The sequence below is a fragment of the Nelumbo nucifera genome, chromosome 6 (genome assembly GCF_055504915.1).
Source record: "Nelumbo nucifera cultivar China Antique chromosome 6, China Antique-T2T, whole genome shotgun sequence".
Taxonomy (NCBI): Eukaryota; Viridiplantae; Streptophyta; class Magnoliopsida; order Proteales; family Nelumbonaceae; genus Nelumbo; species Nelumbo nucifera.
In genome coordinates, this window is record NC_142654.1 from 21208044 (window position 1) to 21224889 (window position 16846).

A 16846-nucleotide genomic window follows, 5' to 3' on the forward strand; every position below is an offset into this window, starting at 1 on the left:
GTATTATTAAAAGTAGTATATAAAATATAAATAATTATTAATTATTTAAAAAAAAATAAAATATAAAACAATTGTATTTACTCTTATGTGTTTCTGTTGTTTAGCTTTTGTTTAACAAAGCCTGTGCGTCACACGAGTCCTTACTAGTGTTATTATATACCTAATCTTCACCAAAATCTCTTGACTTTAGGGCAACTTTCGAAGAGAGAGAGGATATGACATATAAATAAGCAATGGATCTTGCAGCATCAATGATGATCAGAAAGGAACTAATTGCAAATGTAAAGATGTCTCCAAACCATCTATTTCCTTTACATGTTCAATGTGACAACTCCTTTTGCTTTAATTTTATGATGGGTTGTGTTGGTTGGCTATAGCACATGCATTATGGGCACTAAAATTTTAATAAGTTTGCAATTATTGGTAAAAAAGTACATGGTATTTGGATTACTTATGATTAAATTTTCTAATAAAGTATGTGAAGCTTGCATTATGATGAGAAAGCAAGAATTTTTTAAGCCCTAAAATTTACTTCCAGGGAAAGGGTGGACACCATAATTTTATTAATGCAAAAAATAAATCACCTACGATGGGGACCTAAAAAATGTTTAGGACCATAGGAAACAAGAAACAAGAGACTAAGAAACTTGAATATAAGGTAAGCCAAGTCTGTCTATGGATCTGATATGCATAGGAAACATATCTACACAGAACTGTAAATGGTTGATGACAAGGAGTTGCAAGCAACATTAGCCAATGCATTAGTAATCCGTTTTCCTTCTCTGAAGGTTCAACATAAAAAAATCACAAGTGATCGATCCTCTATAGCACACTACCAATACCAAAGGTAATGGGGAGGGTGAGAGTCCCCTTTCAGAATCCGAATAAGCAGCTAAGAACCCGAATAAGTTTAGAGTTTTGACGACCCCAAAGAAGTTGCTAAGGCCAAACCTTCTTTGAGAGAGCCGAGGCTTTTGCGTTGAGACTACTCATAGTACCAAAAAAAGGAAGAGAAACCAGCTACAAAACAAACTCTATAGCTATTTACTTGTTGAAAGGTGCCCCACAAAATATTGTTCACAACATGACTCTGCAAGAAGAATGGGGTGGCCATAATCCTAAAGTAGGACAGTTTAGGATGTTTGGGTGCATTTCATATGCACATGTGCGACATGAACTTAGAAATTAAGAAGCTTGATAGTAAGGTTCAGTTTGGAAAGATACAAATGCAAATATATACTGCGTAAATACATACAAAATATAAAGTTTTGCATTCTATATATTTGCATTTCTACTTCTTCCAAACTCAGCCTAAAGGCAATAAATATGTCTTTATTGGGTATAGCAATTTGACAAAAGATTACAAGTTGTATAATCACATACCACATACAGGAAAAACTTTTACTAGTTGAGATGTTACATTTGATGAACAGGGAGTTGATTGGGATTGGACCCAAAAGGAAGAAAGGCAGCAAGGTTTGTTTTTGAATGATGAAGAAAAACAAATTGAAGAACCGAGTATGCTGCCAACTACTAATACCTTTCCACCATCAAATTAAATACATTGCTAACACAAGAAGAACCATCGAAATGTCCTTAACATCAATGTGTCAATGTTTGCTCACTCACTCACAGATTATATGCTGTTACATATGATGATATTCCAAATGAAGACATGATAAAGTCTGCCTTATTTACAAGCTGTGGTCCTATCTCTTTTAAGGAGGCATCTTGTGATGACAAGTGGATTAAAGCCATGGATGATGAAATCCATGCAATTGAAAAGAATGACACGTGGGAATTTACTACTCTTCTAAGAGATAGGTAGACAATTGGTATTGAGTGGGTGTACAAAACCAAATACAAGCCAAGCGGAGAGGTGGGTTATCTAAAAGCCAAGTTAGTTGCCAAAAGTCATAAACAAAAGCCTAATATTGATTATTTTGAAATGCCTACATCGATCTGTTGCTAGACTTTATCCTATTTGTATGATTATTGCACAAAATAATTTGGATATATATCAAATGGATGTAAAATCTACTTTTTGAATGGTGAACTTGAAGACGTGTACATTGAGCAACCTGTAGGTTATGTAACGGAAATGAAAGAAAAGTCAAGTCTATAGGCTGAAAAGAGCATTATATGGTATGGGTTGAAATAAGAACCAAGGGCTTGGTATACTCGTATTGATAGTTATTTTCAGAAGCATGGATTTCAAATATGTCCATATGAATATACTCTGTATGTTAAGACAAATGAACAAGGTGTTGTGCTCGTTATATGCCTATGTGTAAATGACTTGATCTTTACTATAGGTGTTGGAAAATGGGGTCACTATAACTTTGGAGGAGAAGCTTTGAGGCGTGTCTGAAGACACTGTCTTTATAACGTTATTTGTCCCCACTCAGTTTCACTAAGTTTGCTGTTGGGTTACAGGCAAATCCGTTTTTAGGATACAATAGAGCCTTGGGCGAGAATCTACAACTAGCAAAGTTGAAGAATCTCCGAAGAAACCTTCTATGAGACTATAGAAGACTGGACTGAGAGAGAGAGAGAAAGTGGATTTCAAAAATGTGTGTTTTTAAAGTCTGATTCATGCTCCTTAAATAATTTATGAAGAGGTATGAAGAAAATGTAGGTGTTGGTTCAGAGAAGACACCTTGAACAGTCACAATGATTTCAAACATTGTGACTGTTTAAAAAGTAGTTAACGGTTAATGATTGTTAACTTTGAATTGTGTCTCTTAATCACACTTGATCAAATCATGACCGTTGATAAATCAGTATCACATCAAAACCAAAGCCACCCTTCGCGAGCCATGCAGGTGTGAGCAAAGTGTGCTTCTAAAGCGCTTCATTGCACTGCACACACGCACGCACACGCATGCACGATATCAAACCACCATACTCTCTTCTACTATTTCTAAGGAGTGTAAATCAACTCCTATTAAAATACTGAAAACAAAGATTATAATTTTTCAATGTGGAACAAATTCAAAACTGGATTTTATAAGAGAAAAGCTAATTAAAGAGATATCTATCTCATAAAAAAATATGTTAATGACATTTTAAAGCAATTGAATATGGAAACTTGTAATCCAATTCGGACACCGATTGAAAAAAGAATGAAGTTAGTTAAATCTTGTATACTTTAAAAGGTTTCTACTAGACCATATATTGTATATGGAATTGGGATTATAAACATATTTATGGAATCTCCAAACCAATGACACTTGAAAAGCTCCGAAATGAATTTTATAATATATAAAAGGTACACAAGATAGTGGTATTTTCCACTCTACTACTGAGAAATCTGAATTGGGTATGAAGTATGATACATAGTGATTGAGCAGGAGTCATTGAGAAGAGGAAAAGCACATCCAGTCATTAGATCAGGTATTTTTTCTTGACCATAAAAAAAAAGCAGAATATATTTTTACAAAGCCATCAAAAGTTGGTAGGTTTGACGAGCTAAAGAAAGATGTTGGAATGGTTACGTTTGAAGATTCCGATTTAAGGGAGGTTGTTGGGAAATAGTAGTCTATGCTAAGTTATCTTGTTAGAATATGCCTTTAATTTATGATGTCTTATTGTTATAAAAGGAATTAGGAATTTTGACAAATTGTATTAAAGAGATTAAATTTAACAGAGAACCATCTTTCTTTTCTACAAAAAATTTCTCCATTATTCTTGTGCTTGGAGTTTGTGTGTGTTTGCAGAGTTCACATCTCCGCCCCACAATACATTTCCGCTGTGAATTGAGAGCATCTCGTGATGATACATTATTAGTTCTTGTACTATCATCGAGAGATATTCTCAGTACAGGGCGGGGATGTGCTGTGGGGCGGAGATGTGAACTCGTGTTTAATTGCATCCTTGCCCATTTTGTCCTGTACATGTGACCAATTATCAAGAAAAGAATTGCAATAGCTAAATGATGATGTGCAACATGGTCAGCTCTTGGAAAAAGTAAGAAATTATATTCCACATATTTTGAGCAATTCATAGTTTAAAATGGAAATGCTAGCTCCTTTGGCAAAGTTGGGATAAAGTTGCTCCTTTGGCAAAGTGTAATACAAATTTATCTAGAGTAGAGGAAATTGGCAGCTCTCACTAAGACTCAGTTTGGAAGGAGTACAAATACAACTATAGTGTAAAATCTTGTATTTTGTATTATTTTGTATATATCTCTATACCATACATATTTGTGATTGTACTTTTTCCAAACTGAACCTTAAAGCTGCATTTGGTTGCAAATAAATTTGCATTAATGCAAAATTATGGCGGCTCAGTTTAGAAAGAGTATAAATACAAATATATACAGCACAAATGTATACAAAATAAACAAAATGCAAGATTTTGCACTCTACAGATTTGTATTTGTATTCCTTCCAAACTGAACCGATAGTGCAAATGATTTGTGTGTAAATTTTGATTTATTTTTGTTTCAAATTTACCTTATTTTGTTAGATTGCAGTGCAAATGAAGTAAAATAAGACCTAGAACAGAATCCAGTAAAACCCAAAAGAAAATTAAATCAGAATTTACATTCTTTTTGGGGATGTTTGGAACCATGGTTGTTTTTCAAAAAAACGGTGCCACATCGGATCCATATAGGCGTTTCAAAAAACACCCATGTATCTCATTGTTTGGTGAAATCGATTATTAAAAATCGGGTATGTCTAAAAAATTTGGCGTTTCATACATCGGTGAACCGTTTCCCCCCAATGGTTGACTGATGTGCATCCTTTGTGGTGCTTACTGTTAGCACATACATGAAAAACGGTGATGAAAATCACCTTACCAAATAGCATAATGTTGCTCACTGCCTATGTGGCAGAAGCGTTTTTTTGTGAGAAATAGATCTTGGAAGCATGAGCGTTTTTTCTTAAAAATCGGTCCCAAAAAATACTCTCATGTATTTGTATTAATGCAAAGAAGATTATACTGCAACCAAACGCAGCCTAAATTGAAATGCAACTTGAATTACACATTACAATTGGATAAACTAGACATAACCCAAAAAATATCCCGTCTGTCGTCACCTCACCGCCCAACATTGCTGCCGGTCCTTTCCAGACAGTGCGAGGTTTAACTGTTTAAGCTTGGTTGAACCGGATTCGCGTTGGCCCAAACCGCACCGAACCTTGAGCAGCTCCCATTTACGAAAGTACGAATCCAGAATCCTGCTTCTGCAGACCCAAGATATTTCCCACCACCCGGGTTCGACGACTCCGTTCTAGGGTTTTGTCGATTTTCGTCCATTTTTCTTCTCTTCCCGCCGGTTGCAGAGGTGTCCCGTTACCAAATTCGCAGGATTAACAGGTTCGTATCTATCAACAAATCTCTTTCTCTCGCTAGGTTCCATCTATTAATGATTGTAGCGATTGATCGCCATGTTTTACCCTGCCTAGGGGCTAGGATTCATTCCGAGACCATTACGTTAGATCAACTGCTTCTGTCGTCTTAAGATTCTTCATTGTCTAGGGTTTAATCTTCATCGAGAATAGATTTTTCTTTTATTTTTTTTGTTTATGTGTTGATTATATTTTAATCTTCATGAATTTTGTTGGATTACAGCAGGTTCTTCATAATCTCAACCTTCTGAACGGAGTAAAAGAGATTATTATGTCGGGAAGAAATCGTGGACCTCCGCTTCCAATCAAGGGTGCACCACATGGTGGTCTTCCCCCGGTTCACGAACCTCCATTCGCTAGAGGTCTCGGTCCGATTCCTCATCCAGCGCTTCTGGAGGAAATGATGGAAGCTCAGTTCGGTCGGGGTCCGAGGCCTTTGCCGCCTCACCCCGCCATAATCGAAGAGAGACTCGCAGCTCAACATCAGGAAATTCAAGGGCTTCTGGTCGATAACCAGAGATTGGCTGCCACCCATGTTGCGTTAAAGCAGGAACTGGCAGCTGCCCAGCATGAGCTGCAACGTATGGCTCATGTTGCTGGCACCATGAATGCTGAGAAGGAGATCCATCTCAGAGAAGCCTATGACAAGTCTATGAAATTGGAAGCTGATCTCCGTGCTGCGGAGGCTATGAGGGCCGAGCTCCTGCAAGTTCGTGCTGATATTCAGAAGCTCACTAGTGCTAGGCAAGAGCTTACCGGTCAGGTCCAAGCGCTTACTCAAGATCTGGCTAGAGCTACTTCTGACATACAACAAGTACCTGCCTTGAAGGCTGAAATCGAGAGCATGAAACAGGAAGTACAGCGAGCTAGGTATTATCCAGGCCCTAGTTTATATCTTTACAGACAATAAACTGGATTGCATTTGATGCTTTACATGTGTAGATGTGTTTGTTTACTATTAGGGCTGCCATAGAATATGAGAAGAAAGGGTACGCTGAGAATTATGAACAAGGTCAAGCAATGGAGAAGAATTTGATTTCAATGGCTCGTGAGGTAGAAAAGCTACGTGCAGAGATTGCAAATGCAGAAAAAAGAGCACGCGCTGCTGCTGCTGTTGGGAACCCTGGTATGTGTTGTCAAAGCTTGAAAGCATATTGGACTTGATGAGGGGTGGTATCCTAGTAACTATGACTTGTGATTTTTGAGTTGATCATTTTGTTTTTTTTTGTAGTTTTTGTTTAGTTTTCATTTTTCTGTTTAGTTAAAAGGCTATACACATAACACATGTGCAATAGTAAAACAGTGAAGAGGAGAACTTTTATTAGCTTTCAAATTATAATTAACCAACACCTGATAACATGGTGCAAAAGTAGTGGCCCGTTACATATGGATGCTACTTGGATGAGTTACTAACCTATCAAAGAGAATTACTTGTATGGTAGGACGTAGGAACACCAAAAGTTTTTTGCATGCATCATAAATTCATGATTAGAGAAATGAAAATTGTCAGTGTTTTCGCCCTTCCTGAGAAAGATAAAGAAAGAAATGAATGCCATATTATGAATTACATCGTAAAAGAGTGTAACAGAGTGAAGAGGAGAACTTTTATTAGCTTTCAAATTATAATTAATCAACACCTGATAACAAGATGCAAAAGTAGTGGCCCGTTACATGTGGATGCTACTTGGATGAGTTACTAACCTATCAAAGAGAATTACTTGTATGGTTGGACGTAGGAACACCAAAAGTTTTTTGCATGCATCATAAATTCATAATTAGAGAAATGAAAATTTTCAGTGTTTTGTCTCCCTTCCTGAGAAAGATAAAGAAAGAAAAGAATGCCATATCATGAATTACATCATAAAAGAGTGTAACAAAGTGGAAACTATATTGAGTGCAACATTACTTGTTTTGTGGGCAATGATAATTCATAATTGAATTTGTGAGGAAAATAGAAAAGCTATGACATGCCTCTGATATAGGAGGACGGCCATGATGTGATGTAATTTTTCATGTAAGAAAGGGTGTCTCGTATCAATGCACGTGGACATACATAAAGTGCACTTTATGTCAAGGTGATTTACACATCCTGGAAATTTTTAACAAAAGATTTATTCAAATGCCCTTGTAATACCCCTCAAAAGTTTTGAATGATAAGGAATAACGGGAAAGTGTGGATGTTCTAGAATCCATGATATTGTGTTGAAAGCAATATTTGTGCAAAATCTCCTAGATCTAGGTTTAAAGATGTAAATAGAAATAAAATTTTAAGTAGTCCAGGGTATTAATCAGAAACTTACCCTTTTACCCTTGGGAGACTTACGTATTATGTAACTTTTGTTTGAAGTTGAACTTTGCTTGGTTGAAGAGAGGAAAATGAAGGTTATGATCAATTGAAAATTGAGGACTGATTTAGAGACTAACTTAAGCTTATCACAGGCTTGTAGGTCTTATGTATCCCTAGCTTTGTTACTTGTATTCTTGAGTTTTGTTCCAGTCAAATTTTTAAGTTCTCTGGTGATTTGTCAAGTACTATGTTATACGGTACATTTTACAGCCTCCATTTTGTTGTTTTCTTTGTTCATCTCTGGTATTTTCCTTTTGTTGTCATTCTATGGATCTGAGGTTGGCGTTGGTTCTGCAGGTGCAGGTTATAGTGGAAACTATGGCAATCCTGACCCTGGATATGGGGGAAATCCTTATCCTACTGGCTATGGCATGAATCCTGTAAGTTCCTGGTTGCTACTTGCTAGTTGCTACATTACTTCACATGGTGGATTTTTTTTATAATTTTTTTAAGTCGATACCTTATACCATGGTAAGCTTTCCTTAGTATTTATTGTAATATGTAATTCTACCATCTGTATCTCAGGTACAGGGTAGCGTGGAAGCTGCTCCACAGTATGGACCTGGACCTGGACCGGGTTCTTGGAATGCATATGACATGCAGATGCAGCGTGCTCATGGTCGCCGATAATTTAGTGTGCATGTCATGCTAAGTTGTGGCCCCTTCATTTTGCTCACCCAATACTGGTACCTTAGGCTGCAACTTAGTAGATACCTAGGCTTGGGGTTGGAAGTTTGTCTCATGAATGACATTTTAACAGATATCAGTGCTGTTATTTTGGATATTTAAATCCTATTTGACTTTCTATATTACCAATATGGTGCAAATGCAATCATTACTTGTCTTGTTTTACTGCTTTCTAATGCAGATTTATGCACCTTGTTGCTTTACTGTGCAAAGGGATTCAACTAAAATTCTTGACTGTTGTAATTATATTCTTTTATCAATTATGCTCAACAATTTCTTTTGTTATCTAAAGAACAGAACTTTCTTATCTCATTCAGTTTCCAGAAGCAAACTATTCAGCTTTAAAAGCTGTCAACATGTAGTTATCATGTACCTATTGTGGTTGAAGCAAGTTAAAGCCTAAAAATTTCCACTTGGAGTTCATAGTGTAGGAAACTTGGAAATTGAAGTTAGTGCTTTGGCTAGTTGAAGCTCCTCTGTGTTGCATTTAAATCAAGAGCATTACCTGGGAAGCCTTCATTATTTCCAGACAGTGAATGATGCAAGTATGTCTGTTGGAAGCTGTAGCACCTACTTAGAAAAACCCTAGGATAAAAAGCAGATGTGCCATTGCTAGAATGTTTCATAACTTCCACATTCACTTTTGCAGTATTCAGATTCTTGTCTCTTATACTTGTCCAGGGACTTCTTTTTGCGTCCTGCTTCCCATTGGTCCCCAAGGCAGCCCCGATCAAGAATTCCCCATGATTTGGAGCATTACTTTCATAGAAGTTGGTGTTTGTGCATATTAGGATTGAGGAGTTTCTAGCATAGATGGATGCCTTAATTTAGACATTTCGAATTGTGGAAGAAAGGCCATTATCCAATTTCGGTCCCAGCTATCTGGGGTCTTGGGTGGGGTGGACTGGATATGGACTTAACCTTTGTCATTTCTTTAGCCACAAAGTGGTAGCTCTTAGTCTTCAATCTGCATTCTTGCACTTGTTAGCTGGAGATTTTATCATTACACTGAGCAGTGACCCTCATTTGACTATTACCTTAATTATGGTATCCATACCTTTGTTGTGTAAAATGATATTCTATTTAACTATACTAGTTTAACTTCTCCATTTTTTTATTGGAAACCAGCTTTGTCCACCTAGGACTCACACCTCCTTTCCTGAATATGAGATAAAACTATGTTCTAGGAGCTATGGTTTGCCCAAATTTTCTCTTGCTGCAATATGTTGAGACTTTGCTCACTGTGAAATTTTAGCTTCTAATCAGCAAATTAAAACTTAGTCCCATATATACCAATAAAAATACTTTAGTCATATATATGAGTTATACTTTCATGAAACAACTCCCGAGTTCAATGAATTGATGTTAATGGAAAGATTGATTGAAATAATCAGATTAAGAAGTTTTTTAGGTGTTTACTTCTAAAATGTATTGGTTTGATCTTAATTTTTCAGTTTTTCATAAGTATGCAAAGTTGCAAACATAATATCTCGTTATGATATGTAAGGGTTAAGGTAATGAGCATGCAAAAACATTAAATGCTATTGCAATCATATTGGTATATTCTGCTGATAAAAAAAATCATATTGGTATATGCTTGCTTATAATACAAACTACATTTGCATGCTTGTATGTAAATAAAGAACAGAGCATGTGTGTAGAATGTGAATATAGTTGGCAAGAACTAAGGATAAACTCTCTTTTGACTATTAACCTCAAGATGATCTCTTTTGATTCTCTCACTAGGCAAATAAGAAGCTCAATTTTATAAAGAAATATAATATTGATACCAGCCTTCTAGTTACTATAAGTGTGATATAAAATGCGATATAGAGTCAAGAGGCTAAAATCCATGAGTAGTAAATACAAGTTGTTGATATTTCCAAATTAACAAAAAGTAAAATAATTCTATATCCATTGATTCTTATACGAGTTAAAGTTCATATTATATATATGTGTGTGTGTGTGTGTGATGCCTTGAAAAGATTTAAGAACACAAGAACCCACAATAAAATACATCATTATTTTGAGTCTGAACAAAAAATTCTGCTAATATATACTGCTAGTTACATTTGTCTATAAGTATAATGTGGAGACTTAGTATAAAAATTAATTATATAATACTACTATGTGTATGTTAATAATATTAATATGCAATAATAATAGAAAATGTTCATCTTATGAAAATTGTTTGTCCTTTGATTAATAAATTTATCTTTCAATTATCAAAGAAAAATTGTTTATATTAATCAGGCAAACCTTAACCTATGTACTTTTATTCCAGTAAAGAAAATCTTAAATATATATTATTTAATATCTAAAGCTTTATTCAATTTATTGTGTGTTTCTGTCCTGTTTTTGTATGTAGCTCTCTTTCTGTTCTTTCAGTTCTCTTTTCAAGCAATGCAGCACAAGTCCAGAGTACTTCCATCGGGTTAAGTGGACTTGGTAATCTTGATATTTTGTAGCTTATCTGGTTTTGGCCCAGTCTTGAAGTCGATGTCTATCAGTCAAACTGCATTCAATTTTTATTCGTAGATTTAGTATACTTTATGCTCCTGTTACGTTCTGTGTTGGTTAGTTGAAAAGAGCTGGTTTTGTCTAGCATTCTATTTCCAGTCAGTTGAAAAGAGCTGGTTTTGTCTAGTATCTCTGTTGTTTTCTGTGTCAGCCAGTTTGAACTAAATGGTCATGTGTTTGTAGATCAAGAATATTAGAACAGTTCTACATGACTTGCGTCATTATGCTAGTATCGGTAGCCCTAGTCCATCTTTTTTCTTCTTTTTTGTTTTACATGCCTTTTCCCATTGTAGAGGTAAATATGTTGTCTTCAAGTGCCTTCCTAAGTATACCTTTTTGCTCCTGCAAGAAACTGGTATTAGGTTTTGACTGTTAGTCTGGGTGTTATTTTAAAAGTTTATGTGGTTTAGACATGAGAAGCTGTTGCAAAGTCAGCATGCTACTGATTAGGTTCATTAGATGCATCCACATACAAATATGAATGACAAGTAACCGGTATACTACCACCTTTAGTTTTGTGGATAAAGCAGACACTGTTCCACCTTAAATTTTGGTTGTGTTTTTTGTGGGATTAATCTGTGGTCCTGGGGGATGTGGAGGAAACTTATTAGGACAACTAGAATTCTATCCAAGTCCCGTCCCTTGTAGAAGAACAGCAACAAGTATTGTGTGCATCTTATTGATTGCATTGAGAAGGACTTTGGTCGTTGGCAAGACCTTTTCTCCAGTGAAGCCGCGGGATAAGTTTCATTGTCAAGTAAGTGTATAACTATCCAAATACCTTTTATTATATTCCTTAAATTGCATCCTGGTTGTAGTTCATCTGCCTGCTTGTGCTTGTTAGACGATCAATCATCTGCTGATTCTCTATGCTGAGTCTGTGTTTTTCCTAAATTAAGGTCTTGGTTTCTGATAATAGCACAGGTAATCTGTATTCTTAGTAGTCCTGGGTTATTTTTAAAAAAGATATTGCAAGTGAGATTTGTTGCTGGTAATTACTTTAATCAAATCCAAGATTGTACTTCATGGACTACATCAGCCTTTTGGATGGAAGTTGGCTGAGATTAGATTGTTCTACTTCACTGTTACTACATCAGGTGTTTTGGTAGCGATCAGATGAGATTGTAGTCAAAATAACCTTTCTGCCTTGCTCACTTATATTTTGCCTTTTAGAGTTGATCCTTTCTTCTGGTAACCCATTTCCCTACATTTTCTGTAACTAGTGTTTCAAGTCTCTGAAATTTCCTCCTTTTGCACATGGATATGCGTGAATAGTGCCAATGATATTAAATACACATGTATTTAGTATCTATTGTTTTTTATGTAGTTGGTGTCTAAGCAATGTTTGTTATGAAAATTTTTACCACTGAATGTTCTTAAATAAGCTAGATTTGGGAAGCTTTTCCTGTATGCTTTAAGAACACTGTAATCTGGATTTTTTTGGCTTATAGATGCAAGTAATTGACCTTTACTGTGAGATGCATGTGGAATCGCTATTAGCACATAACTGAGCCAGTTGGAATAAATGATGTATTGACATCATTTTTTTGATTAGTAATGATTTATTGACATAGTCTTATTAAAATATGTCATAGTAGAACCATAGGGAAAGAAACTTAAAGCCCAACAGTTAACTGCATGGACTTGGGAGAATTGGTCAAGATTTCTTTTACCTTTCCCTCAACCAATAGCAGCTCAATAGAATTGGCTAATAATGTCATAGTAAGTGTGCGTTTTTTTTTTTTTTTTTGGTCATGAGATTGGCGAAAAATTCATCAATAGTGTAGACTGTGTAGTCTTAGAGAAGAATGTCATAGAAGACTTGATGAACCAGAAACTGCAAGACCTGACAGCTTAGACTTGGGAGAATTGGCCAAGAATGCCTCACCTGCTATCAGCTCTGCTGAACTATTTAATAAGATAAGGAAAACAAATAAGATGCCAGATGAATGGAGAAAGTGCACTATGGTGCCTATATTTAAAATAAAGCAATGTAAAAAATTGCAATAACTGTTATGGGATTAAGCTCATGAGCTATACTACTAAACTTTGGGAGAGATTAATTGACTAGGGGTTATGGCATGAAACAAACATTTCAAAAAATATATATATTTTTTTTAAACAAGGGAGATCAACCATGGGAATTTTCTTTTTGTTAAGATGAATGAAAGAAAAGCATAGAAAAAAGAAGAAAGATCTTTTTATGGTATTCATTGATCTAAAGAAAGCATATTATAAAGTTTTTAGAAATAATATAGTGGGCTTTGGAAAAAAAGGGGCACCAAATAGGGACATGATCCTAATTAAGGACATGTATGAGTGTCCAACAACCAATGTTATAACACTATGGGAGACGCATTGGATTTTCTAGTTGTGATGGAATTTCACCAAGTTCAACAATTTAGCCCTAGATGTTTGCACTACTCATGGATGGATTCACTAGAAATATCTAGGAGGAGCCTTTGTAATTGTTGGCTGATGACAGTATTAATTGATGAAACTAAGTAAGGATTAAATGCAATGAGGATAAAAACAGGTTAAATGAAAAACTAGATTTTTGGGCAAATACCTTCAAAACTAGATTTTTTGGGTTGATTGGGGATTATCTTTGATGAGTTTTATTGTCATTTCTGCTGTACAGTTTCTCATTGTACCGGGGCCCTAGTTTATTTTGGCCTTTTGATATTAATGAAATGTTTTACACAGTTTTCAAAAAAAGTTCACTCTTCTCTACAATAAGTAGGATAAAACAATATATGCGCACTATAAGATTAATACAATGGAAGTGGAAATCAGGGTATACTTGCATTGGATTCTAAGAGATATGTTAATCTTATCTCTTTCATTACCTTAGTTTGATAGCCCATAACAAGGGAGAGATTGAGGAATAGATAAAGAAAAATGGGAGAGATTGAGGAGGATGTCACTCTAGAAATAGAGCAGGATGGGCAAAATCCAAGGGTGCATCTGGAGTCTTTTGTGATAAGAGAATACCACTTTGGCTTAAAGGTAAATTTCATGAAATGGTTACAAGGCCAATAATGTTGTGTGGATCAGAATGTTGGGTAGTCAAGCATGTCCGAAAAATGAGTGTCGCAGAATGTGAATGTTGAGATGGATGAGTGGGAAAACTAGAAAGGATAGGATCAGAAATGAACCTATTTGAAGTAACCTAGGAGTAACTTCTGTAGGTGATAAAATGAGGGAAAATAGACCAAAATAGATTGGTCATATGCAGAGAAGACCATCTGTATAACCAGTAAGAAGTGGTTTATTACAGGTTTAGGGCTAAAAGAGCCAGGAGCAGGCTAAAAAGGACATGAGTGGCAATTGTGAGAAATGATTCAAGTACCCGTAATTTAGCAATGGATATTGGCTCTGAATAGAACAGAATGGTAAAACTAGATCCATATAGTTAGCTTTTTTTTTTGTTTGTTTTTTCAAATACTACTTCCTCTTGTGCATCACATGTGATGTCTATAGAGAGTTCTGTCTATAGCTTAAAATGTATTTGTATTTTTGCTCTCATGTGTCACATCTTGCTTGCTACATCTGTAGCTGTTCATGTGTTTTTGGGACTCTAAGTATGGCTTTTGTATTCACATGATGTGTTATTCCTGAATATCTTAATGTCTAGGGTGGTGGTTTAGATATTTCTTTCTTTAGTTTTATTTCAGGTGTGCTTTATTAGGATACTTGGGATATCTCCGTTGGACTTTTCAATTGTATTTGTGTATATCCTGCAGCTTAACTTTTATTACACATGCATCAGTTTTGTTATGCATTAGGAGCATGTGGCACTTGTTTTTTTTTAAAGCTGAGAGCATTTGTTTTTTTATATTTTTTGGTTATATAGCCATCTTGTTTTTAGTCGGAATTATCATTTTTTATTTAATGTGCTTAGTTCCTAATTCTTGTCTTACTAGATTAAAATCAAGTCATTGACCAAGCGTCTCTGTTCCTTTATTATGAATTATCATTATTATGAATTTCTCTTCCCATGGGGTAATTTTTATGTGTTATCTCACACTCTAAACGTTACTTTTTCTGCAACCTGAGGAATATTTTCATATTTTTTGACATTGAAATTTCATCACTTACAGGTTTGATCTTTGTGCATGATCAAATGTGCCGGTTTTTCCATTGCCTCCCTCAATTCAATCAGGTATGTGTTGTACATCGATTTTGATTGTTATAATTGATTTCATTGTTATATGACCAAGGTATTCTGACTCGCATCTTTCTGCAAACGAGGATAGAGGCAGTGAAGAGGAACCGACTGGTTGGAACTTGGAGTGAACTACTTTCATGGGAAGTTTTAACGTGCTTATGTGAGGAGTCCAGCTGCCAGTTATAACAGAGCAAGAAAAGTTTAATTTGGCAGTGCAGAAAACCATTATTTACTCAATTAACATGGTCCTCTCTTCCGGGTTTGTCTGGATAAAATGGTTGCTTCTATTCTCTTTCTGGAACATGGTAGTTCCCATTTCCTGCCCTGCGACAGCGAATCAAGTTTCGTGAAATTCAAGATCTATTTGTTACTCAACTTGTCACCAACTCACCATCTCCCATCGCTACCTTGGTAAATACTGTATGCATGTATATTTTTTAATGGCCGAATTGTAGCCCATGCTTTCTCAAACCTTAAATAGTTACATCACTAAATGATAAAACATGGGACCCTTCATTTTTTTGAAGGCAATAGCCCGCCATTTGTTTAAAGCCTTAAACTCCTGTGTTTATTTTTTGGGTCTGACTTGAAACCCCTGTTTATGCTTTGTCCTCTTGAGATTTCACATTTCCATGGGCGGACGAGGGCCATAGCTTTAGAAGTTCGTTTTTATGTGTAGGCATAGAAAGTTTTTTTTTATTATTTATTATTTATTCTGAAAATCAATGCTTATTTCATTGTAGTGTACTAGACTACTAGTCTATAAAATGTGCTCGAGGGAGTGTCAGACATCCGTCCTGTATCCTGGAATACCATAAAAAAGGAGCTAGGGTAATTGCCATACAGGAGGCGTTTTCCACGTCAGAGTTCTGATCTGGAGAGCCCATCAGCTATGTAATCTTGCTAACATATGAAATATAATTTGTACAATATCATTGAACTAATGTACTTTTCTCCATTCTCTAAGGATTGTATTAGTCCAATCTCCTTTGATGCGCCAATTTTGGGGATTCCCAACACCCAAGAGGAAGGACCAGAATTTCTAGTAATCTGCCATTTCCATGAGCTCGCTAAATTCCCCACACAAAATCACCATCAAGTCATCTACCCTTGTATGATGATACCCCACCAATTTCCGTTAGCCACGGCCCAGAGTTTACCAGGAACTGTTGCAAGTGCTTACTATCACAGAGGCGTGACCCTCTCCAAGGATTTTGAGTGTTCAATAAATTTTCTTTTATGGATGAGAAACCCCCTGCAACCCAAGGTTCAAAGCATGCCCCCAAGGTTTAACTAATTCGTATCATACAATACACAGCGTATTGATATTCCTTTCTTATTCATGTGCTTTATTATTTTTAAATTAAAATTATAAAAATCATGAGCCATCTAGCATTTTTGTTATCTCTAGTAAAACTTTTACTTTCCCCCCGCCTTGATGGTTAATGTTTCTAACCTCTCCCTCCCGTTAAATCTCTCATCTTAAATCATTTTAAATCCTTTGCCAAAAAAAAAACTCTTTAAATCCCTTCACTTTTTAATATGGCAGGGGTATGAATTAGATAGGTTGGTCAGTGGGCCTTATGTGCACCCTGGGACCAAACCAAGATTATCCCTGGACATGGACCTTGAGGCCTAGGTTAAATAGAATTCTCAAACACTTCTTAATTAAATGGGTATGTACGTAAAATCTTTTTCCAAAGCCTCTTAGCAACTTTCTTTTCAACTCCAGGCATTGCATGGGTTTACTAGATCGTTAAAATG

At 35.8% G+C, this 16846-nt stretch overlaps 1 protein-coding gene across 9 annotated transcripts; it reads left to right on the top strand.

The window, feature by feature from the left end:
• Positions 1–5164: 5164 nt before the first annotated feature.
• Positions 5165–16065, top strand: LOC104608395 (protein FLX-like 1). Of its 9 annotated transcripts, none has more exons than XR_016077289.1 (8): positions 5186–5325; positions 5581–6227; positions 6320–6483; positions 8002–8084; positions 8230–8390; positions 15015–15076; positions 15171–15493; positions 15826–16065. XR_016077289.1 is itself a non-coding variant. In XM_010274365.3 (5 exons), exons 2-5 carry the CDS (start codon positions 5629–5631, stop codon positions 8332–8334), a joined length of 951 nt encoding a protein of 316 aa, XP_010272667.1. In that variant the 5' UTR covers positions 5165–5325; positions 5584–5628; the 3' UTR covers positions 8335–8603. The 9 variants fall into 9 exon arrangements, 6 of the variants coding, with proteins under 6 accessions (XP_010272667.1, XP_088745637.1, XP_010272669.1 ...); XR_016077290.1 differs by having other exon boundaries at positions 5188–5325; positions 5584–6227; XR_016077292.1 differs by lacking the exon at positions 5186–5325 and adding an exon at positions 5326–5442.
• The last annotated feature ends 781 nt before the right edge of the window (positions 16066–16846 follow it).